The sequence below is a fragment of the Antedon mediterranea genome, chromosome 1 (assembly GCF_964355755.1).
Source record: "Antedon mediterranea chromosome 1, ecAntMedi1.1, whole genome shotgun sequence".
In the NCBI taxonomy this organism is placed as follows: Eukaryota; Metazoa; Echinodermata; class Crinoidea; order Comatulida; family Antedonidae; genus Antedon; species Antedon mediterranea.
The window spans coordinates 9,133,815-9,160,169 of NC_092670.1; the positions used below are offsets into that span (position 1 = coordinate 9,133,815).

At 33.3% G+C, this 26,355-nt stretch overlaps 3 protein-coding genes across 3 annotated transcripts in view; 1 reads left to right on the plus strand and 2 right to left on the minus strand.

Annotated features, from left to right (window-relative positions):
- Positions 1-26,355, plus strand: part of LOC140055553 (WD repeat-containing protein 75-like) — a 58,917-nt gene that overhangs the window by 30,600 nt on the left and 1,962 nt on the right. Inside the window, exons 12-16 of the mRNA XM_072100893.1 lie at positions 21,751-21,842; positions 22,336-22,422; positions 23,071-23,318; positions 23,742-23,879; positions 24,314-24,405. Of these exons, the coding sequence (XP_071956994.1) occupies positions 21,751-21,842; positions 22,336-22,422; positions 23,071-23,318; positions 23,742-23,879; positions 24,314-24,405 (657 nt within the window). The remainder of the gene's footprint in view (positions 1-21,750; positions 21,843-22,335; positions 22,423-23,070; positions 23,319-23,741; positions 23,880-24,313; positions 24,406-26,355) is intronic.
- LOC140050394 (uncharacterized) lies at positions 982-8,427 on the minus strand. Its single transcript, XM_072095565.1, has 8 exons — positions 8,268-8,427; positions 6,611-6,759; positions 6,001-6,277; positions 5,472-5,733; positions 4,144-4,289; positions 3,451-3,632; positions 2,111-2,372; positions 982-1,688 (listed from the first exon to the last, which is right to left on the minus strand). Exons 1-8 carry the CDS (start codon positions 8,353-8,355, stop codon positions 1,417-1,419), a joined length of 1,638 nt encoding a protein of 545 aa, XP_071951666.1. The 5' UTR covers positions 8,356-8,427; the 3' UTR covers positions 982-1,416.
- Positions 13,609-17,089, minus strand: LOC140055586 (fibrinogen-like protein A). Its single transcript, XM_072100925.1, has 4 exons — positions 16,856-17,089; positions 16,133-16,269; positions 15,312-15,573; positions 13,609-14,687 (listed from the first exon to the last, which is right to left on the minus strand). The coding sequence occupies exons 1-4, from the start codon at positions 16,950-16,952 to the stop codon at positions 14,425-14,427; spliced, it is 759 nt and encodes a 252-aa protein (XP_071957026.1). The 5' UTR covers positions 16,953-17,089; the 3' UTR covers positions 13,609-14,424.

Sequence of the window (26,355 nt, forward strand, 5' to 3'; positions counted from 1 at the left end):
GTTAAATCTGGGTTAAGTACTATACTTAAACAATGAAGCAGTAAAGAAAACCTTAAAACTTCAGTAAAGGAGAGACAACACAGATGTTGGAAGGAATTCTGTTTTTTTATACAGTAATTGTTTTGTTTGTATGTTAATTCTCATGTTATTGAAGGAAAAATTCTACATACAGTAAAGGATACTTGTTTCCGTATAGGAAAGTAAACATGTTGGAAGCAATCATTCTTATTTTATGGCATATAAACAACAATCCATTATCTGATGATATTGATTGATAAGGAGGTAATTATTTTTATTATTTGTTGGTTGGTTGTAAGATGTTCTTTATTGCTTTCCTGTCACGTCAGCCCTGGATTAAGTTGGCTATTTTTTATTTCCAATAGATTTCCAGGATTACAGGATATTTATATATAGACTTATTCCAGCCTCCTACATCAGCTCAGTATAAGTTCTTGAATTGTATGCACATGGGTGATTCCGTTTCTACTTTAAGTATCGTCGATTGTGCCACAGTTTATTAAGATTTTTTCAAAGTAAAGACGTTTGTTGAATCGTGGAGGTATCTCCATGCTTGAATTCAACTGCGATAGGGAGATTATACCAATTATTATGAATGCATCTAGGATTTGCTAAACTGAGCCCAGGGATTTCCCTTTTTGCAAAAACATGCATGTTGAGGTGTCGAAGGTTATTGTCTTGTGTATACAAAGTTCAAGGATGAAATATTCATTCATTGTGAAAACTATTTAAAGCTCTGTCTACTCTATCAAACTAGTTTGACAAACAATTGTGATGCGCCCATATATGGACATGATGATGTCATATCACTACCATATTTGGATATATCACTACCATATTTGGGAAAATATTTTTGTCGTAACTAATTTGATAGTGTAGACAGAGCTTAATAGTGGTGGAACTGAAAATAAATACTCAGGTTCACTCAAAGTTCAGTTTGCATCAACTTTTAATTTTGTTTTCAAATGTTTTTTTTAATGATACGGGTACGGTCCTTTCACTTTTTATTTATTTTCTTGTATCATAAGTCTGATTAACTAAACAATTTCATAAACATCAATTAGATATACAGCTACAAAATATAGAGTAAGTTATACTTTTACAATAAAATTTAATGACAAAAAACAAGAAGAATGACGTTTCGGAACCATCATGGTCGATCTTGTTTTTTGTCATTAAATTTTATTGTAAAGTTATAGTAAGCGTCTATTAATTCATAAGTTATACTTTCTACTAACTATTAGATAACATGAATACAGTATTAACATGGATAGGAATTAATGGGCCTAAAATAAGACCAAACACTTTCCATAACAAATATACATAAATAGAGTAATAAGTACTATTTTTGTATAAAAATAAAAATTAATTATGATACAAAAGTAATGAAATGTCTTCTTATGATGCTCTCTTGACCATCATTACTACCTTCTTTAAACTGTAAGCACTAGTGCTTTTGAAACTTCTCCAAATGATGCCATTATATGGAAATGGATTAGGACCTGGTGTAAGGTATTGCCCATTCAGGTTTGATATATAGCAGGGTCCGTACCACCAAGCTCCTTTGGCATTCACAGCACAGTTTGCACCCCCCACAATGTCAATGTTGTTTCTGTCATAGGTTGAAAATGGTTCACCATTATAACTGTGTTGGGATGTCAAAGAGTCACCTAAAAAAAACAAAATGATAATAGATCACTTTATATACTTTATATACTTGATCAATCTTTGATTTACTGTATGTTTTGTTTTGAGTTTTGCATATATTATTTTTGACTGGAATGGACTACTTGGCAGTTTACCTTTTCATACCTAAAGTATGGCACAGTTTTTTACATCAAGGACAGAGAAGGGTCATATAAGCTCTAAGCTTCAAACACACCCAACAAGCAAGTACAAAAAGCAAGAATTTTCAAAGATATTACTCTATGTTTGGAAATATTTTTTAATATCGATGATATATTGTTGAAAAGAAGTGAACATTTTTTTTTTTTGGCCCGTTTTTCAGAAAAAAATACATTATTGGCCCTTATCACAATGCTACAAGGGTGTATACCCACTGTCACAAAGTTGAAATTGAAAAAATACCAACCTGCTGTTCCTCTGTATCCACTGATTGTCAAAGTGTAGTCAGACTCTTCGTTACCAATATGAAAGTGAGAATATTTCGCAACCCTTGTTTCGTTTAAGTGATCAGTCATCTCGATTAAGAGCTCATTATTTCCATCAGATGTTAAACGATTAATTTGTTCGTTACCAAGCCAGTACTCTGAGTTCACGTTTCCAAAACCCGCTTTGTAGGCTGCCCAATTGCGGTAGAAGTTTTCCGAACCATCCTCTCTCCGTTGTATGACCTGATAAAGAACAGAAACTTACTGCTGACGTACAAACAAGTTTTGATATTCTAAGGGCGTGTGGCGCAGTGTGTTTAGGTAAAATCGGAATGGGATCAAGAATTAAAGACTATTACTCGTAGTGTTGCTTGTCTTCTTTGGCAGGTGACATTGCTTTGTTTGCCTCTTGCCACCCAGGTGTAATGGGTACCTCGTAATGTCAAACACAATTGCGCTGAGTAGTTGCAAAATTATGGGAGTTGTCCATACATGTTTGATCCAATGACAGGGGTAATATGTGAAGCACTTAAGAGATTTGAGCATAACCACTAAGTAATACTGTATATGAGATTGATAGTGACAACTGTATTGAGGGCATGTGGCGCAGGGTGTTGGACGTTGGACTATTGATCGTGAGACCGAGGTTCGAATCCAACTCTCACCGCATTGCTTGTATCCTTAGGCAAGATACTTTACTTACGTTTGCCTCTCTCCACCCAGGTGTATAAATGGGTACCCGGTTAGATCAAGACACAACTTTTCTCTGATTACTAGCTGCATTATGGGAGTATGTTTCCATACGTGTTTGATCCACAAAAAAATGACTGGGGTAATAATGTATATAAATCCGGGATATTATTATTATTATTATTAAATCCAAATGCTGAATAGTTCAAACAAAAGAGTGAGCAAATAAAATACACTGTCTTGTCATTTATTTTATAGCTCATAATAACAAACTGTAATTTGGTAGTAAAGTAAAATTATATATCAGTATCGGTATCTTTATTTCAATAAAACACATTAAAATTGCCATGGCAACCAAAAATGTTGAATTAGGGCACTTATTTACAATTTGTTAAAATGCAGTAAAACATATTAAAGCTGTACATAAAAATATTGCAAGGAAAAAAAACAAGAAAAAACAAAAGTATTTCGAAAGTTGTAGGTCACATAATAAAACGATTGTGCCCTATCAATCGCTCCACATGCTGTAGTATTGTCAATTACAATTTTCACTGGATTTTCACCGGACAGCACGTTCCCTTATTAAATTTTTTTTTTCGTGTATATAACTTCTTAGCATTGCTTTACTTACTGTCCATCCCCCATCAGTCCATAGGTTATCTGTCCATCGTCCATCTTTCCATCCAGTGTCCTGCTTCATGTAACAGTAGACAGTCAACTCTGGTTCTCCATCATGTGGCTGTATCACATATACACCACTTTGAGCTGAAGAATCCCTTTGTAAAATTTCACCACAGTCCCTCAAAGAACTTGCTAAACGGTTTTGGGGTTTTTTGAAAAATATAAAAGAAATGTCACTACATTTAATAGTTTGGTACTTGGATACTGAGATACCTTTGACCTATAATAATACCCTGGAAGGATTAGTGGTATCCAAAACTCTGTAACTTCTTTTCTGTTTTACTTTATTGTTTTAATTCAGCTTTTTGCTTATTTTATAAGCTTCTCCATTGATATCCAGACACAATGTTGTCATTTTTTCATTAATTTACCTTTTGATTTATTTATATCAAATAGTGTATAAGTTATACAAGAACATTTAGTCATATTTGCTTTTATTTTGGTTTAACAATGTGAGAATTAAGCATATATTTCTGCTTTTCTATCGTTACTGCTCTATTCCATTCTCCACCTAGCTTACAGTATAAACATACTCCATTGATTGAAGATGTAGAATTTGTAGATGTGAAGTTTAAGAAAGTTGAATAGTCATTTCTGCTCTATATTCTCCCTCATTTAGTTGCTTACAAACATTTTTACTTACCTGCTGTACTGCATTCACAAATGTCAGGAACGTCTATTTGGCAGCTGGAAGCCATCACAACCAGCGCACAGCCAATTACTAACATTCTGCAATCCATTCTGTATCGCACTTGAAAGCTTCCTCTCACAATATTACTTAAGGTTATACTTTGTTAGGCTACAGTACAGTATGTTTCATATCAAACAAGTCTTCCATTTTATAGGCCTAAAATTAAAAATTACACAAAGAAATCCTTGTATAATTTAGTACTTCCCTATTTGTAGACTAAACATCACATGCTGGTTTCAATTCTTATTAATTTATAATACTTTGAGAGTTGATGTGGAAAAAAACAATACATTATGTACCGTAGTTATCAAAGATACATACTGTTAATTCCCCAGGATTTGTTGATTTTGATCATAGAAGAGTTAAATAATTTCACTCTTTCCTGATTTTGATATTGTTTTTTACCTTTGATAATATTGATATGCATCACTTTATGAAGCATAAAAAAGTATTTTCACTATTAACTCCAGTGAAATCAAATGTATATTTTGGTGTTTTTAAAAAGAGAAGAAACTCACAAACTATTGCTATTTTAAAACAATTTTAGTTTTTTCTTCGCTCTCTATTCCATTTGGTGTTACTGTAGCCACTAATCCAACCTCTACGCCTCCCACCTCCACCTCTTCCTATCAAACATGCTGGTAAAATGCTGCTTGCCGATATATTCACTTCAGGCTATTGTGCCGGGAACTTTCAAGTGAGAAGGAGTCAAGGTATATCTGACCAATAAGTGTCCTACAAAGTGGTATTCAATTTCAATTCAACATTTATTTCAACCAAAATCAAACATTAACATAATAATATGTACATAAACTAAACAAATAAAACCACCACCAAAAAAAAGTCTTTGGGATTTCATCATATATTTTCCCAGGAATCTTATTGACAGGAATTACTGTAAAATGAAAAATATTTGATGTTGCAATGTGCTCACCCTGCCCTGCTCCTTTCTTGCATGTGCTTGTGTATAATAACTTGCCATGTATATTGTTACCAAATACAGTATGACCAAATAAATGGTCTGTTGCATAACAGAAATTAGGATGTGGATATTGCCGTTGAAACTACACCCTCAAATAAATATGAATAATCTGTTAAAGTTTATTGTGTATATTGAAGATGTTTATTTATTGTAAGTTTGACATTGGAGACTTTATACTTTTATTAATTAGCATAGACTAAAATAGTAAAATATATTGACAATGATTACTTGATTGTAAATAAACAAACTACCATAGATTTATTATTACTATTATTTTATAGTAATTAATTAAAGATACCGTGCTCTTTTAATCATCATCACTATTTTCTTATGACTGTACAAATAAGTTGGCCATGTATGACTATACCAATTGATGCCTGGACCACTGCCAGCAGCAATAGGTCCTGGCGTACGATAAGGCCCGTTTAGATTTGCATTTGTAAAAAGTCTATACCACCAGCCACCTTTACCAGTCACAGCTAAGTTACCACTGCTCCACTCATCATTGTCTCTATCAAAGGTTGAAAATGGTTGCCCATTGTCAAATTCCATAGGGTTACCTAAAAAAAATGTATAATTTTTAGTATTATTTCATAACTTTTAAATACAGTTGTCTTCTTTGTATAAAAAATGGATATCTATTAGGAAATGGGAGGGGAAGAAGGGGAAGCCCTCCCTGGGATAAGGGGGAGGGGTGTTGTACAAGTTTTAAAAAAATAATTTCATTTCAGTGATAACATGTTTTTTTTAAATATAAATTTGATCTCTTATTTACCCTAAAATAAAATGTTTTGTGTAAAATTAATATTGATTACAGATACACTAACCAGCAGTTCCTCTAAATCCATATCCCCGCAATCCAGTGATACTCATATTATAGTTAGAGTCCTCAGTACCAATACCAAAATGAGAATATCTTGCCAACCTCAGTACATTTAAGTGGTCTGTGATCTCTATTAAGAGCTCATAATCACCATTAGATGTTATACGGTGGATCTTTTCGTTACCAAGCCAGAACTCTGAGTGCACATTTCCAAAACCCTCTTTGTATTCTGCCCAATTGTGGTAGAAATTTACCGAACCATCCTCTCTTCGTTGTATCACCTGATAATAATAAGATTATCAAGAATAAGAAGACACACCAGGAACAAGTAATCAGCACAAACCCACCTTATATTATGACTTTTTTCCCTCATAAAAATGCCTACTGTATAGGTATTTATGTTTTTGTATCATTCCCTGAATGTTCTTTATTATTTAATTAAATACATGTGGATGCGGAGATTTTTATTTTTACTGTTTAAGTTTTAGGACTTCAGAATTACTTTTTCTTGAAGCTCACAATTTTAATGAAATTGTTTTCACTTTTTTTGTTTAGGAATTTAAAACTATTCCCATAAGCCATAGCAATACTAATTTTTGTCAATTTTTACTTACTGTCCATCCGCCATCTGTCCATTCTCCACCTTGCTTCATGTCACAGTAAACAGTAAACGCTGATCTTCCATCGTGTGGCTTTATCACATAATCATCACTGACCGCAGAAGGATTGTTTTCCAAAATTTCACCACAGTCCCTAGACTTTCCTAAAATACAAAGTATTATAAGTTTTGATTTCTGATTACGCTCTCTCAGTATAGCACATAACCAGATCAGCACATCATGAGATGTTGGCAATCATAAATGGACCCACTCTATTGTAAAGATGGTGGGCCAGTTTTTTGTTCCATACTGTTAAATTGTCAGTGTATTATAAGCCCTTATTTTTCGTTATTTTTCATGACAATGATCGTTTTTTTAAAGTGAACGCACCAATTGACAAAATTCTCAATGGCATGTTTGTTTAGTTTACTTAAAACACCTTTCCTACTGTTTATATCAACATTAAGTTACTACATTATGTTTATTTCTTGAAATTTAGCAAGGTATATTTTTTTTGGAGGGGTGGGGGATAATCATATACTGTTTCAAATTACAGTGTCTGCCTCATAAGCTTGTACATTGAAACAAACTAAAATCATGCATTGAAATGAAATATTGAAATAAGAAAATATAGATACTGCAGAAACTGCAGTAAAATAATTTTGACATGATTCCCTTTAATGTATTTTGCATGGTGAACATTTACTTTTGTAACACTAAAATCACAGACAAGATAATCAAAGCATAAAATCACATGTGTGAAGAATTTAAATTTAATATTTCCTTTGCAAATGGTCTTTTCTACAACCTTGTGTTCTTTTGTTTTTGCTATCTCCCAGATAGTTAATAATTTATTCAAATTATAAAATTATATACAAGATGGTATTTTTTGTTGGCAATGAAGTACATACAGTACTATATTTCTTTCTTCTTTATTTAGTTTTGAAAAAATATTTACGAGCCATTTGGACCATCAAAATAAAGACAGGAACATGCTCATTATTATTCGTAATTTATTTTTATTTATTTTTAATTCACCTTATTAATTATAGAGGGTGACCCTAAACAGCGTATGCTGGCAATCAAGGGGCCATCTTGATGAGTGTGACAGTGGCTGTGTGTATACTAGTACACCGATGTAACCCCCTAATTGTCTCAAAAGATGTACTAACTACTAGGTTCTTTAAGTGCACATGAGCCAGATATGTACACTGGACCTACAGTTTATAGTCCTTATCCGAGAAGATTCGTTCTACCACCGGAACCATGAAGTGAGCGAGGCTTGAATCCTTGCCGATGTTAATATGGCAAGGTACTATTTCACTGTCTTAACAGCTTATAAAGCGCCTTTCCAAAGAATGATCAAAGTGCTGTACAGAGTAATTACGGAATCAATTATTAAAACATACAAAATACAAATGTTTCGAAATACTGTACTACTTCCCATGGAAAGACTCTTTAATACACTAATCCTAGTCTGAAGTCTACCTCCAGTCTCCTATGATCGAAATGTATCTGGATGTGAGTGAGGGGTAACAGTTAACTACATTAATCAGTGGTCTAGTTTATGCCGAAAACAGATTTCTCAAAAGCTTATAAGAAAGTAGCATATTATTCTTGCTGTTAATTTCACTCATATTGTTCTAACTAAACTACAAAAATTTGTACTTACTGCATTCACAGTTATCAGAAACTGTTGTTGGGAGACAGGCAGCCATCACAACCAATATACAGCAAATTGCTAACATTCTGGAATCCATTCTATCAAACTTCCTCACATATAAATATAACTGACAGCTATATTATTTAGGCCACAGTATGTTAGATTTAAACAAGTCTCCCATTATATAATAGGCCTAACATTGCTCAAAGAAATTCATGCATAATTTTATACTTTCCTGTTTGTATAGTAAACAATACATGCTTGAATAAATTCTTAATTTTTCATTGTTTGGGAGTTGGTGTGGAATTTCCTTTATATTATATTGTGATAAACTGAAATTAGTAACTATTTGCTGATTTTATTATTGTTTTTTAACTTTTGATATGTGAAGCATACATGGTTTTAAACTGCTATATGTTTCATTTAATATTATACAGATTATGCATTCTTAGCGGTAAAAAACATGATTTGAAATCCTCAAGGGAATGATATTTTGCTCGAGGGAAATATAATTCTCGAGAGCATGATATCATTCCCGAGTGGATGTCAAATCTTATATTTTACCGATATAAAAGGCGATATCTTTTATATTATATAGCCGACAACAAGTAGAATATCTACTGAGTTGGGTAGCTAGGCCTCCTTTATGTAATAAGCCTGCCTACAGTTAGGCGTCGCATTCACCTTACCTTGCGAAGAATAATATACAGATAACTACTAATTAATGATTCCTTGGCAATAAAATATTCACTTAGGCCTAGGTCGTTTAAATAATAACAGAAGAATTTCCATCAATAAGCCTACATTAATAATAGTAATATTATTATCAGGTAGGCCGAATAAATAATAATTCATCTTCTTCTTCGAATCACCGAATGTTCAGTGTGCTGCGCGTACCAGGTTACTACCGTGAGTATTGACCAATGACAAACGGTCTTTCGTCACATCTATAGAGGGTGAATAACAAATGATGGCACGATGTATGCATAGTTTAAATAGTTTAGTTGATTCATTTCTTCAAGCAAGTTACGTGGCGCAGCGGGTAAAACATTGTATTGATGATGATTGATTGTGATCTTCGCGAGTTCAAGTCTCAGAGAATTTAATGGATTATGTATTACAGTTTCAACCAATATCACGTTCACGTATTTACATAGGCTATGTAATATAAACATTTATAATGCCATTATAATGTCACATAATAGATATTCACTTTGACCAACAATCCATTATCTGATGATTTTGATTGAAGGAGGTACTTATTATTGTTTTTGGATGAAGATGTTCTTTGAGTTTTCTTTATTGCTTTCCTGTCACGTCAGCCCTGGATAAAGTTGGTGTTTTTTTTTCCCATAGATTTTAGGATGTTGTTATATTTGGGTACCTTTACTGTGGTAGGGAGGTTATACCAATCATTAATGTATTTGTGTACAAATGAAAGCTTCCTTTACAGTATGTCCAGTCATGTTATTGTTTTAACCTTTGATAATATTAGTGGCAATCAGCAAGGGCCTGTTTCCATTGAGCAGAAAATATGGTTTTTCTTGCCAGCAGAAATGGGTCTGCATAAAAAACTACAAAGAAAAACCAATCTTAAAAACGGTTTCAAAAATCCCAATTAATTCCGGTCTTGGTCGAAAGAACTGTTCTGAAACCGGTTTCCGTGGAGCAATTTTTAGCTGCAACACAATCGCTGTCTCAATTTGACCCCAAAAACTGAACTCTGCTGCACTGGGACGATTGCGGTCAACTCACACTCAAACCGTGCGATAGGACCTTGGGCTAGTCAATTTTATTTGTCTAGATAGTGAGTATTTTATTTAACTAAAAAATGTGGACCAATGCAATTACTAGGTTCATAATAAATATGTGGGGAGAAAAAAGGAGAGGGAGACTAGCCGGGAGTCGGAAGAAATAATTATAAATAAAAATATTGTCAAGCGTGTGAAAGACGAGTTCAACTTGACAATATCAGAGGGTGCGACGTACCTATACTTTAACCAAGGACCACAATAGCATGTCAGGTAATAATGACAGGATTACCTGCCCCTTCTATGACTTACTGGATACAATTCTTGGGGATTGCGCTATGTGAAAGTAAAAATGGCCTCGATCCAATCACGCTTCCGCCTAACGAATTGCATTGTGCTATATAATGACGTCATTCCTGACGAACGCACATGGACGGAACCTGTTTTATTGGAGTAAAAATTGAGCTGCAATGCCATCTTTATTTATAAACAACTGCCGAAATCGGTTTCCAAGAAAACCGTTCTGGTTTTTTTTTTCAATAGAAACAGGCCCTAATAAACCTCAGTAAAATCAAATTGTTTACTATAGATACATTTTAAATAGCGCATTTTATGTTTAAATGAATTATATAGATAACTGTGACCTCTATTGTTTGGTCATGCTTTTATTAAGCTATGGTTACAGTACCACAAACTAGGTACTACTATATTTGTAAAAAAAATTAAATTTTAAAAATATTAATCTAAAGAAAATATGTAATAAATTGCTGTAAGATTTATTTTAAGATTTAAGATTTTATTATAATAACATGATGACTGCATGATTAAAAGGTTTTTATTTATGACAAATAAACACTGGTAAAACTTTGAAGTACATCATTGATTTCAAGTAGTGATTGATTGATTGATTGATTTTATTCGATATTCATACACAAAAGTTAAAATATACAATGTACAAAAAGAATACCAGAAACCCATTAAGTCGACAAATAAAAGTAAACTTATTTCCAATGGGGTCAAATCCGTATTAACTGAAAAAGTGAGTGTTTGGGCCTAGTACAATATATCATTAAGTTGGACGCAGTAAAATTGGAAAAACAAGAAAATACATATAAGACAAGATAACATCAAAAAACAATATTAAAAAATAACTTAATTAAACTGATATTCCAAGCTGTTCATTATTAAAATATTCTTTAAAGGGGGGTTCCGGGTTTAAAATGAATAGTAAAAAATGTAAAATATATTTGTTTGTCTCTTGAACGGTAAAAGTTTCAATTTATATAAGCGCCCAGTGAAGCAGAACGAAGGCTGTGAAATCAGGCCAGATTACAAGTGCAGCTACGGCAAAATCACACTGTGGTTACAAAATAGGAAATTCGTGAAATGGTCCGTCTTCCGACGACTCGTTATCATTAACCATATCAATTACTTTTGTAAAATTATACTTATCTGATGTAATTTTAGTCGGTCTTCCCATTTATAAAGTCAATTTTTTATGAAAATTCATCAAAATAGTGAAAAATTAGATATGTTTGCACTTTACGTTTGCCGATTTTCGCACCGACTTAGGGAAAAATCAAAATCAATGAAGCGTAACGTATACTGTACATTCCTGCTGAGGATCGGATAGAGCGAGACGACGATACACGTGCTCTCTCTGCTGCCCATGCCTGGCATCGTCACGTGATAAGCAGATACAACAATACCAAACTGGTCGGGTCGAGTATACCCCGTCTATAATCACAACATGAACGATGTACAGTATTTGATTGAAGGTCGACTCGACCTACCGGAATGGTATAGATAATATAGCTCGAATGAGAGAGTTGGAATATTTGTGTAGTGCAGCCTATAGTAAAAGGCCTGGTAGTATCAATTCGCATAGGGTCTACTACACTAGCTAGCTCAATTTTTAACTGGGCCGGATCGGCTAGGTCTCCTTCCTACTACCTGGTCTACTTGCTTGATGCATGAGTATCCGCTTTTTTGGAGAGTAAACTAAGCCTATTTTATTTTAGACGATCGGGACACCATACGTGTGGACGGCGATCGGACCTTGTTTTGCTTCAATATTTACAGCCGATTTTGTAGAACGTTTTAGGTTTAGATTGTTTATGAGTTTGGTTGATAGGATGGGTTTTGTTATTTATGGGCCAATCGTCTAGTAGTAGGCTAGCTAGGGCTATGGGCCCCACTGTTTTAACGTAGCCATCGTGGCATGGAATCCCTAGTCAAAATGGCTCTCGCCCATTAATTAGGCTAGGCCTCGAGTAGTATTGTACGTGAAGCCGATAATACGATCTGTACTATAGAGGTATAAAAATAGTATAATTTATGACTCCGTAATCTTTACTAAATTTTGTATTTCATTAAATGTCAAATAAATATATGCTACTGCTGTTATTATTACACTTTAGGCCTAGCTTAGAAAATTTACAAAAAATGTATTTCACAATGATCGGGTGGTCGTCGTTTGACAGGGGAGAGAGATGTAAATTAGTTGACAAAGACAACGTACATGACGTCGCGAGTTTGGAATCCACTGGTGACGTGATTTTGTGAATATCGCATGAATATTAATGAGCTTCCCTAAGCTGCTGAAAAACAGACTTTCCATGAATTTACCCTAAAATGTATATGAAATTTAATTTTTTTAATTTCTCGTTATTACTTCTTCATTCTGACATGTCTATATTGTTATAATATTTTTTATTTAATAAATAAACGATATTTAAAAGCAATTTTAAACCCAGAATCCCCCTTTAAGTTTTATTTTGAAGGTTGCATTATTTTGTATTGATTTGAGTGAATTGGGGAGCCTTTTCCAGTCACGGATACCTAAGAAATAAAAAGTCGAATCATTAACGCCAGTAGCCTGGAGTGACAAAATTAAATGTTGTACCCCTGGTAGTGTTGTATTGGAATCACATTATATACTGCAAACCTTTTAGTTTACTAATATTACTAAAATAATGTTTACTTTGAAACATTTAGTGATTCCAATACAAGATAAATTGTAAAATACTAGATGGTACGCTCGCTTCGCTCGCGTACCATCTAGGTCGTGCCCACAGATGGTTCTCGAATACACAGTAATTTCAGGGTAAACAATCTGGCGATTTTAAATGCACGTACCGCAGGACTATAATACATTGCTGTTTACAGAAACGAATAAGTAGACACAATGATTTATGTAGTCAACCAAAATTAGCACCCTGGGAATTACTTCGGAAAGAGAAACTTACAACAAAATGAGTCCAAATTGTTTATTCATTTTAAGAAACCCAATTAGGGTTAAGGGATGGGAAAGAGGATAGGTACAAAGAGGAACAATTTTTAAATATATTCTTTATCCACGTCAGTAACGAAATATTGTTTTCAATTTTTATAGGCCTATAAATAATATACCACTAACGGTGACTAAATATAGTAAAACATTTGCGATTTAATACTTTGTTAAAACTGTCACTGTCATAGTCGATTGAAATAGTAAAGTACATGTAACGATACACCACTACGACGTTTATATTTTTTGTAATTAATAATTAATGCAAACGTTGAGAAGTAATAAAGTTTATTTGTATATTACGTGTTTATATATCTAACAGTAGAGCCTACCCATAATCACAGTAATAAAGTTTATTTGTATATATTTTTTTACATCTAACAGTATTCACAGTAAGAAATGTTTGTATATATTTTTTTACATCTAACAGTATTCACAGTAAGAAATGTTCGATTCAAATGACGACCAAAAATGGTTAATAGGTATTTGCAGTACTGTATTGTCAAAGTTTTGCAAGTTTATTCTCCAAGGGCTCATAAATTTACCTACTTGTGTTAAACCAAACTGGCAGACTGAGAGATTGGAATGTTCCATTCATCGCAAATCAATACATTTGTAAAAACGTAAATTAAATCTATCAAAATAGTATTTTTTTAAGAAAATCGGCCTGTCTTCAACATTATGATGCTGTACTCGGGCAGTTCAACCGGTTTTCAGCTATTAAAAACAATTATCGTAGGAGGAGATAGGAAAATGCGAAGCGTCCTAGTATTATTGTGTGCGGGTATTTTTCAAGTTGGACATCCATTAGACAGTGTATACCACGATCGGAAAACACCCCTATTTGGGGCAAATCGTTGAACCTAAATTCGTTTTAATCGTCAATAACTAATTATCTAACTCAATTTAATTAGTAAACAGGGTTACATCAGGTGGTTAAAATCAGTACCGAAAGTACGAACCAACTTTATATACCATCGAGTAAAAATTCTAGAAATAAACCGCGATTTATCGAATTTTGCCCTTACGTAAATTTATATATAGATGTGGTAGATACAAATTCACATAAACGTTTGTATTGTATTGAGGGTCTACACAAGAACAAAATTATTTCTTGTCTTAATTCTTATGGTGCTCTCTTGACCATCATCACCGTCTTCTTTAAACTGTATGCATCAGTTGACTTGAAATGATGCCAAATTATGCCGTTATGAGTCTTTCCAGAAGGAATAGGTCCTGGTGTGAGGTAAAGCCCATTCAGGTTTGATTTATAACAGTTATTGTACCACCAAGCACCTTTGTATTTCTCAGCACAGTTAGCACTATACTTATCATTGTCTGTATCATACGTTGAAAATTGTTGACCATTTTGATTTGCCAAAGAGTCACCTAAACAAACAAAATAATAAATCATAATTTAATATTTTTAAAATCTTTTATACTATATGCTCCATTGTGTTTGTAATTTACAATCTTGTGATGGTTACCTATATGCTAAACGTTACTATAGGCAAAAAAATAACTTTGTTGATAACTGAAATAAAATATCTCTAACACCAATTGATCAATAAATCTATAATAAGATTTGCTTTGTTAAGTACACATATCCACTACTGAGACAAAATAATTGTATTAAATATAATTATATGATACTGTATGATAATCTATTATAATAATATAATATTAATTATTATATTATACCCACAGCATTGTCATTTTTTCAGTAATTTGCCTTTGGATTAATTATTATATTATATATATTTTTATATAAAAATGTGTATGTATGTATTGTAGATTGATTTAGAATTTAAATATTTACAGTTTTATTATGTTATTATATTATTTAGTGATTATTCATAATTATGTTCATGTTGTCACATGGTACAGATGGTTTACACCCACTCTATTTACACCCATTTGGCTGAAATATTAAATGTTAATCTTTTGCACATATGTACCTTAAAATGTGTTTTTTAGGGTAAAACTAATTATATTGAATGAAGGTATACTAACCAGCTGTTCCTGTGTATCCATTGACTCTTATAGTATAGTTAGACCATTCAGTACCAATGCGAAAGTGAGAATATCTTGCAAACTTTATTTCATCCAAGTGATCAGTCATCTCTACTAATAGCTCAAAATCACCATCAGATGTTATACGGTGGATTTGTTCATTACCAAGCCAGAACTCAGTGTGCACGTTTCCAAAACCTGTTTTGTATTCTGTCCAATTACGGTAGAAATTAACCAATACGTCTTCTCTTCTTTGTATCACCTGATTTTGAAAATATATCAAACTTTTGTAGCACTGACAAACATTCCCTTCTACCGAGAAATAATATATATACAGTATATATAAACATCACAGGCACAGAATAAATTCTAAACTGCCCGGTGAAATTTAATGAATTAATTTGAAACAATAAAGATGAGGAAATCTGTGAGAATGAGAAAAAGTCCCTCCAACCAAGATTCGAACCCCGGACCTCCTGCTTGATATGCAGATGTCCTAACCATTAGACCACTGGGGCTTTCATGGTATTGTTCAAACTTGTTTGGATAGCGACTCTTTAACATTCTAGGCGTGGTACAGCGGAACAGCACTAGTCCCTCAATTGTACGCACGCGCACCAGAGATAAAATTGATACGATATATATTATTTTTGTAACGAATTTACCAATAATGTTACTAGAAGTAGCCAATAATTATATTGTAGAATCTAAATTTTTACTACACATTGTTGTAGTGCTTTGTTTTAAACATTTTTTTATTCATATAAACCATAGCAATTAATATAATTACTATCTCATGCTCTGAATAAATTGGTACTCACTGTCCAACCACCATCTTCCTTCATGTCACAGTAGACAGTAAATTCTGGTCGTCCATCACTTGGCTGTATTACGTAATTACCACTTTGAGCAGAAGGATTGTTCTCCAAAATTTGACTACAGTCCTGGCTGAAACACTCTAAATAGACATTTCATTTAAATTAGAAAGTAAATATATAATCTTCACCACATTTAGTATGGTCTGTTTTTTCCTAATACTGAAGAATCATACTATTATGCAATATATTTCATTTGCTTATTCTTAAATTTATTTATTTTTAAACGCCAAAGTTGATGTAACAAAATGACAAAAAGAGGTTAGATTAGAAAGAGATTTCTCTTGTGGAATTTAAAAGTAATATTACATGAATATAGCAAAGAAGATCAAGCCCAGAATAAATTAATATTTTGATCAGATGTTCTCCAGCTTATTCTTATTGTTGTGGATACCCAGTATATTGTGCAATTGAGATACAAAAACAAACAATAGGACAGGTATTTTATTTCAATGCCTGTTTTATTGTTTATTCTTTTGTTTAATGTAATAGCATAGATATTGATAATGCAAATAATTATTATGAATAAATCATAACAATAATCCATTCTAGAGACAAAAAAGTGTATTAATTTGAAAATTTGAATGGATATAGAATAAATTTTGAAATCTGAAAAAAAGTCCTGAATTGCGGGTGACCATTTCCTCGTTTATCAACATATGTACTTACTTATTGGACATCCAGGATTTTCAGGATCTTTTACAATTGGGTGACTAGCAGACATCACAAATAACAAACAGCCAATTAATATTATTCTGGAATCCATTCTGTATCACAAATAAAGCTTCTTCACACAATGTTATAACTGACAGCTTTACTTTCTAGACTATGTTTGATACAGACAAGTCTCCTATATATAGGCATAACTCTAAGATAAATCTGGGTTAAGTACAATACTTTAACAATAGAGAACTTTAAGGAAACATTAAAAATCGGAAGCAATTCTTTTGATGGCAGAAAACATTCTACTTTAAGGAAACATACTTCCTTATATTAAGAGAGCAAACGTCACATGTTGGAAGCAATCCTCCTTGTTTTATTGTGTAAAATTTCCCCTTTCTTTCCCAACAACAATTCATTATCTGACGATGTTGATTAATAAGGAGGTAATTATTATTGTTTTAGATAAATATGTTCTTTAAGTTTTCTTTATTGCTTTCCTGTCACGTCAGCCCTGGATAAAGTTGGCTATTTTTTTCCCATAGATTTTTATTACATTAATATTTTTTACAGGAATCTGCGTACAAATGAAAGCTTGCTCACAGTATTTCCAGTCATGTTATTGTTTTACCTTTGATAATATTTATGGAAGCCAGCCATACACATAGTTTACTATAGATGCTGATGCCCAATAAATTTTAAATAGCACATTCTGTGTAGAAATAAATTATATTATTGTTTGGTCATCCTTCTATTAAGCTGGTTACAGTACCAGAAACTAGAGACTACTATGTTTGCAACAAATTGACAAATTCTAATATGTAATTTATTATATTAAATAATGATGTAGCACTCCCAACATAATGTTAAAAGTTTTGTATGACAAATAAACACTCGTAAAGTCAAGTTTTCGGCACACCATTTGATTTCAATAGTATTTGGTAGAAATCGGTTGTAGCATATGTACAAATGAAACACCGCAACAAATTAATTTCTCAACTTTATTATTTCTTTTTTTCGGAATCACATTGTATACTGCAAACCGTTTCTTTTTAGTTAGTTTTGAAACATTTAATGATTCCAATACAACATGATAAATTGGAAACATTTTAACAAGTGGTATTTCTTATGCTGCTCTCTTGACCATCATCACTGCTTTCTTGTAACTGTAAGCAGAAGTTGTCTTGAAATGATACCAATTTATTCCGTTATGAGGATTTCCAGAAGGAATAGGTCCTGGTGTGAGGTAAAGGCCATTCAGGTTTGAATTATAACATTCTTTGTACCACCAAGCACCTTTGTGTATCTCAGCAAAGTTAGTACCATACATATCATTGTCTTTATCATACGTTGTAAATTTTTGACCATTGTGGTATGCCAAAGAGTCACCTACACAAACAAAATATTAAATCATAACTGAATACTTTATAAATCTTTTATACATAGTATCACCACTCAACGGGGCAAATTGCCATCCAACTTTTCTAAACCAGAATTATCAATCAGGATAGAAAGCTTTTTCGAGATATAAGGAGTCGAAGTTCAAAATTGACCAATTACAACAATGTATTATGTAGTATAATCAGTATATATTGAAGTTCAATTTAATACATTTGTATGGTTATATGTATCTATTCAGTCACCATATAAAAAAAAATCTTTTACGATTAAAGATCAAAATTTGCCTATAAAAACCAAATAAAAACTAACATTTAATATCAAATGTGATGTTTTCTCATCCTGTTAATCAATCATACGCAATGTAAAAGACCACAATCCTTTCATCAGTTAACACAAGGTCAAATGTTAACATTTTAATTTTTTTTCATGAAGTGACTGAATAGATACCTATATTCATAAAAAATAAATTAGTAATTTACATGTTTACCAACCTGCTGTTCCTGTGTATCCACTAATTCTCAAAGTATAGTCAGACCACTCAGTACCAACACGAAAGTGAGAATATCTTGCAAACTTCATTACATTCAAGTGATCTCTACTAAGAGCTCAAAATCCTCATCAGATGTTATACGGTTGATCTGTTCATTACCAAGCCAGAACTCTGAGTGCACATTTCCAAAACCCTCTTTGTATTCTGTCCAATTACGGTAGAAATTAACCAATCCGTCTTCTCTTCTTTGTATCACCTGATAATGATAGAAAGTACTTGATAAAAACGACTGTAACAGTCAACTGTGCATCTAATGCCTTGTTGTCCATAAGCCAGGTCAGCAGTGTGCCTTGATATAATGTTGTCTATTGGCACAAAGAACTACAGAAGGCACACAGTTGACTATGTTGATAGAAAAATCACATTAGACCCACTGTGTTGATAGTAAATAATAAATTAGGAAAAATGAAAAAAAAAAACCTAATTGGATTCAGTGGTCGTGGCTATAGAAAATAATAATTTACATGCACAGTTGACTATGCTGATAGTCACAATACCAGACATATAGATTTATAAATAGTTCCTACAGTAAAACTGATTGACTGACACATTTTAACAGACTCACAAACAAACAAACAAAAATGTAACCTTCCTAGAGGTAAAAATAATGTATAATGCTAGACAATGGCACAGATCCGTTTTTTATAGTAGGGGGAACGTATAAAAATGAACTATGGTGGGGGAACAAGGGGGCAGGGGGCTGCCAAGGGCCCTAGGTCGGGGCCCGGCTCTTTGAGTAATTTATAGGTCTTTTCAATATATTTCTGAGCACATAAAAATTGTAAATTTTGCCCACGATTTTGTCTTTGTCTTTTATTATTCGCTTTAATTTATGAGCCTTTACGTTCCACCGATGCATTCAGAATTCACGCAGTCCATGCTAATGGCTAAAGAGGATCATCAAAGCAACGTTAAGCATTCTGAAACATAGTTTTACCACAGGTGGATCCAAGATCTGCCGCCCGGAAAAATACAATTATTTTGGGTTACGCACTTTTTAGGCACTGGTCTTGATGCGCCACTGGTTATATTCATGCAAAATCTATTCTTCTTAGATACTCTATTTTCTGAAATTACATACAATAGGTATGTCATGCGTGTCATAGAAATATGTGGGGGGAGGGGGTGCATGTTCCCCTCATCACTAACAAGGATCTGCGCCGGTGATGCTAGTTAATACCTAAAACATTCAATCTTACTCACTGTCCAACCTCCATCTTTCCTCATGTCACAGTAGACAGTAAATTCTGGTCTTCCATCACTTGGCTGTATTACGTAATTACCACTCGCAGCGGAAGGATCATTTTGCAAAATTTCATCACAGTCCTGGCTAAAACACTCTAGTACAAAATTGATTTTATTGATTAAGAATGACAAATGCTGTACTGATATTATAAAATAAATGTAAACTCCAATGACAATTTTATTATTTTTACTAAGATACTTTCCTTGAAGCAAAAGAGGTCTTGTTTGATACGTACACTTTAAAAGAAAAGATTTATAAAACAAACTATTAAAGCCTAAATACTTTTTATCTTCTAGTAATTTTTACATAATATGTATATCATTTATCCATTATTAATTTTTTCAGTAGCAACATTTCTGTATACTGAATAACTCTTTATTATTGATCTATTTCTTTTTCTAAATTTGGGATTTTCTACCTACAGCAGCACAATTCAACTTACTTGGAGGGGGACACACATCCTGACTTTCAGCTTCTTCTGTCTGGTCACATGTAGCCAGTACAACCAACGTACAGCCAATCACTATTGCTCGGAAATCCATATTGCATAACATGACTCAATACAATTGGAAGTTTGAATATGTTTGATCTAAAAAAGAATGAGATCATTCATTATAAATATCATGGGTTTAATATCGTTTGCAAAAAAAACAACCAATAATCACCAGCCTATAATTAGTGAATGGAGTTGACACTCTGAAATTGTAATAAATAAATAAAAATGCTTCAACATTTATTTAATGTTTCTAAATCTATCTAAATTGATATATAAACAGAAATGTAATAACTGTACTTACAACTGTCACGCTTTCAATGTTCTCTATACATCAGCTAAGACGGTGATCGTCTGTGGCCCCGCACACAGTATAGTACAGTATTGGAACAACTTCTCTTTTATAGAGGTTGATTGGGGAACCATCCAGATGTTTCCTAACCATACTCATTCAAATTAAGAGGTTTATCAAAGTTTGTCTTTGTAATCTGAATGTTACAACTTACATTGTGGTTCACAGTATTTGAATATCTATCCAAAGTTTGTTTAATTGTAGTGCCTAATTGATTCGTGAATGAGATGAAACTGTAACTGGTTGGATTTCAAAATAAATTTTAGTGCCTAATTGATTCGTGAATGAGATAAACTGTAACTGGTAAACATTTGTGACAGAATTGTGGATTTTTAAAGAAATAGTTTGTTTAGCCAATTGATTCGTGAATGATATTAAACACTTTTGTAATTTGTTTTGTGCAAACACTCAAGGCAGGATGATAAGCTTTTTTTGCAGTACCACGAGACATTCCAAGCCCTGGACGTTCAAAAGCGGATCATATTCTATTGATTTTGAAATCGTTTGGGGTGGGATGGGTTGGGTCATAACAATTTACAACAATTTATTCATTCATCTTTTATTGGTATAATTCATATAAAAGTCAGAAAATGTTTTTAAAAAATATAAAAGAAAATTAGAAATTCTAAGAATGTTTGATAAGATGCTTTTGAGTATTTAATTTAATATTATTTCATTCCGTCAAAACTAGTTTTGTATTTCTGTTTTTGTTGAAATGTTAATCTCCAATACCCCCTTAAATTATATAGAAAATTTAGCCATGTTGACATTTGACCTGTATAAACAGAGCATCATAAGACTAAGAGCTATAAAAAAAAGTTGTCGATCATTTCAATATACAGTAGTTTTATTTTTCTTTCAGGAAGTTGCAATTTGGACATGGTGAAAGTTCACATCTGCTAGTCTCCACTACAGCCACTATAATGTGTGTTTGGAACCTTCTTACATGCTCTAGTAAGTTTTTAATCAATATAGTACACTTAACAAAAACACTGTATTTGGATGACCAAATAATAATATGTGGTTTGTGTTGAAGTATGAATTTTATAGTAGGCAAAACAATTTTTTTTTTTTGACCAATTGCAGATCATTATGGACCCTTGGAGGTTCACAAACATATACACAAGATGCTCTACATAAACAAAGTCTTATTACAAGTCTTTGGGAGTGTAGTAAAAATACTAACATGTGACGGGAGTTGAACCCATGACCCTTGGAGTGGTAGCAAGCATCATAATCACCAAGCCTACTCCACTCTAAGATCATGCCTGTTTTCCACTTAAAGCAAAGAGTATTATATGTTTCTAAATTGTCTTTACATAAAATCACAAAATGATGGGTTAACGAGAAAAGCAAAGATTTCATTTGACTGTGGCTTGACATATATTTTATGAAATGTAAAAATAAAAGTGATCATGTTATATTCATTGTGGGTTTTTTTTTTCAGTGAGTTGGAATGTCTGTATGGATGTGTCTATTCTACTTTGTGATCCCTTATCACAATACTGGGTCGCAATTGATTCTACAAAAACATGTGAGGTTTTTTTAAATTATTGTTTTAAGACATTTAACAAAACTATGCAATTCTCCTATCTGGCAGACTTAATCCATATTAGGAAATAATTATAATAAAGATTCTAATTACTTGTATGTTCCTCGATGACATTGCTTCCTCTCCTGTACCCCCCCCCCCCCCCATTTGTGTCTCCTGACAGAAATCTAAAGGATAATATAAAAGGTTGATTGTCACTAGACATAACACCTTCGCGAATGACCAAGTCTTTGAGCGGACATGGCCATTACAAACATAACGCTAAACATAAATAAACTGACAACTTTTGACCCAGAGAACATCGCCATTATGATAATTAAGTTACGGTAAATTTCGATTGCTGATTGAAACGACTTCACCACTTTTGAAGTCCCAGTGTGCACATCACGTTTGTTGTTGAATGGGCAAAAATTAACGAGTGTTTTAGATTCTCACTTTGTGGTTGTAGGGCTACGACGAGTTGTTGACAGGTTCTTTTTGGTTGTAAGGGGACATGATAATTTGTTGGGCCTTGTAGGTGCCCCCTAAAAGTGGTTTTACTGAATTCTTTTTACAATTATTCTACTTTAATATTTACATTTTACTAAACATTAACAATGGTGAAATTACTTTCTGGTTTCTACATTTCAGTATATGTGTTTGAGGCAAACAGTCCAAAGCCGGTTGCAACTTATCAGAAGTCTTTTAAAGGTCAAATTATCAGTGGAATATTTATTCCTCGTCTTCAACCACTGTCAGAGGAAGAAAGAGAGAATGAAGATGTATTCCCATGGCTACAGAGGTCACAACTATACATGATGACAAAAAAGCAAGATTTGTACACAGTTGTTAGTAAACAAGAAGCTGAGAGGGAAGAAAAGAAGAATGCTCAGAGAGTGGTGAGTATGATTACAAGTAGAGAGTCAACAGGGCAGGGACTCTATAAAATGACACTCTCTAGTTGTAAAATACCTCTATGGTTTTAACACACATCCAAAAGGAAACACATGTGTCACCAGCTGCAGAATAGAAGCTCATACACTTAACTAGTCTCAAATTAGGTTTAGGTAGCGATTCTGCTTTTGGCCATGAGAAAAATCCTAAAAACACTGATCACTGTCAGGATTTGAATTTAGGATCCAGTAATTTGTAAACAAGCATGTAGTGATCAAACTAAACGCATACATTGTAAACAAACAACATTTTAATACACATACGCATGGGGAATAAGGTCAGACACTATAAAGCAATGATGTATGTTTATGCTATAAAATCAAGAGGATTAAAGTTAAATTTGATAATCAATGTATATTCATTTTCAGCAAGGGATTCAAGAAAATCTACCGGCAACTCCTTTCAGCTTGTTAATTGAACAAAATAAGGAACGAACATTGGATGTGAAAGAAAGAGTAGAATCTGCCAAATTATATGGCAACCCAAGTTCAGATGCTATTAGAAATGTGAGTTTTTATATTCCACGAGTCAAATTTATCGGACCTGTCAATTTTATTATGTACACAATAATACTGTTATTTTATATGCTGTATGTGATTAATACAATCAGACTTTGAATGGGCCATTTTACATTTTTAGTGAAAAAAAACAACAAAAATAGTCTTTTTTTAAGATATTTTTTTAATGTTTAAATTTAACTTTAAACAACAAATAGACAATTTAATCATTTTTAAATTACCAACTTTTCAGGTAAATAATTGTGTTTATCCTATTTTTTTGTCAAAACAATTTTACAAATATATTTTTTCATGGGGACGAGTATATTTTGAACTTAAACGTAGTAATATGCATTTGTCATTTTAATAGATGTGAATATGTAAATTTATTAAGGTTTAAGAAAAAATGTTAACTTTATGTAAATGTTTTTTTTTCTACACAGCTGTTGAGTGCACCTGCTCATGTATTGCCTCCAGTACGGACATTATGCAGCTCTTTCATCAGGGCTCACCTTCCCAAGATGCATCAGGACAGGTTGAGTTTTGACTTTCTTACTAATCTTTTATTTTATTTTTTACTAATATTTTTTTATTGAAAATGATTTATAGGCAGTGGTCCTTAGACAAGGAACCATAAAAACTATACCATTGAATTATATAGTAAATATAGATATAATTGGTGCACAAAATGAAGTTGCAGAATCTAAAGTTAGTATATATGTATGTACTGTACTCTTGTAAAAAATTGTTTTACAAATATTTTCTTTATTTAAAGAGTAATTTTAACTAAAAAAGATAACGGTGGTGATAGTTATAAATAAGAAAGGATAAAGATCCCAGATTATCTTTATTATAAAAGAACTTCAGCAGGACTGGCTCAAATTGGGATTCAAATGGATAATGTCTCCGATCTCGCTGACCAATACAATAATGTATTGCAGTACATCCTTGACCAACATGCTCCGTTAACAACTAAACTGGTCACCATTAGACCACGGGCACCATGGTACACGAATGAACTCCGTGAAGCGAAGTGCGTCAAACGGAGATCAGAACGCAGAATGTTGAAATCTGGTTTGGATATCGACAAACAGAGGTACAAGTTGGAATGCAAAGCATATAAAGATATGCTAGATCTAGCAAAATGCAATTATCATCGCAATGAAATCGCTAATGCGGATGACAAGAACCTTTTCCGCATCATAAGTAAACTGTACTCGGTCGATTCTTCTCCTGTTCTGCAAAAACACACATCTTCAATGGATCTCGCAAACCAGTTTGGCTGTTTCTTTAATGAAAAGATTCTGAAGATTTGCAAGAAACTTAACTCCATAAACACTCCACTAATAACTGTCAACGTCGACGAGTCATGTAATAGTAGTTTCGCTGAATTTGAGCAAACATCAGAAGATACGGTACGCAAAGTCATCGCTGAAAGCGCATCTAAGTCCAGTAGACTTGACCCAATTCCAACACGGTTACTAAAAAACTGCATTGACGCTCTACTACCGCATATCACTAAAATCGTCAACATGTCGCTGTCATCAGGTACTGTACCATCTGCATTTAAATTGTCCCTCCTTATGCCACTGTTGAAAAAGCAAAATCTCGACTCCAACGTCCTACAAAATTATAGACCAATAGCAAATCTTCCCTTCCTTTTCAAAGTCTTGGAAAGAATTGCAACTGCTCAGATAAAAGCATATATGGATGAACATTTCCTGTTTTCAAAAGTCCAATCAGCCTACCGCCGCTTCCACTCAACTGAAACCGCTTTATTACGTGTTACAAACGATCTACTACTTGCTTTAGACAAAGGTAATGAAGCGGTACTTATTCTACTCGACTACTCCGCCGCATTTGACACTATCAATCATGATTTATTATTTCAACGTCTTCAGAAAAGATACGGCATAAGCGGAACCGCATTGAAATGGTTTATTTCATATTTTGAGAATCGTAGACAAGCAATCATTGTGGGTGATTCGATGTCTGATGAGTTCGCTCTACCCTGGGGTGTACCGCAGGGATCCGTAAAAGGTCCACTCGATTTCATCTTATACACTGGACCACTCAGCAACATCATTGATTCCCACCCGGAAGTTCGTCATATGATCTATGCAGATGACACTCAACTATATTTAATCATGAAACCTACACATCACTCTGAATCTGTTAACAGCCTTGAATCATGCATTGCAGATGTTCGCTCATGGGCCATTCAAAATAAACTCATGCTCAACGACTCCAAGACTGAAATGATCCATTTTCATTCAAAGTTCCGCGAGGCATCATCATTTCCTTTGGTCCATATCGGAGATACTTGTGTCTCTACCTCCAGCTCAGCCAGAAATCTAGGTGTCCAACTAGACAACAGCCTCGGTTTAAAAGAACACATTCGTAATGTTTGCCGTGGTGCTTCCTTTGGAATTTACCAGATCGGCCAGATTCGTAAGTACCTTGACAAAACATCAACTGAACGTCT

Bases quoted from the DNA above. Each gene is read 5' to 3' on its own strand.
- LOC140050394 (XM_072095565.1), bottom strand. From the start codon at position 8,355: ATGGATTCCAGAATGTTAGCAATTTGCTGTATATTGGTTGTGATGGCT. The intron at 6,278-6,610 runs GTAAGTAAAAAT...TATTATTATCAG, and splicing joins GGACAGATGGCGGATGGACA to GTGATACAACGAAGAGAGGA. The intron at 4,290-5,471 runs GTATCTTTAATT...AGCCTAACAAAG, and splicing joins ATGATGATTAAAAGAGCACG to TATAACCTTAAGTAATATTG.
- LOC140055586 (XM_072100925.1), bottom strand. From the start codon at position 16,952: ATGGATTCCAGAATAATATTAATTGGCTGTTTGTTATTTGTGATGTCT. The intron at 16,270-16,855 runs GTAAGTACATAT...ATGTCTATTTAG, and splicing joins AAATCCTGGATGTCCAATAA to AGTGTTTCAGCCAGGACTGT. The intron at 14,688-15,311 runs GTTAGTATACCT...TTGTTTGTTTAG, and splicing joins TGGATACACAGGAACAGCTG to GTGACTCTTTGGCAAATCAA.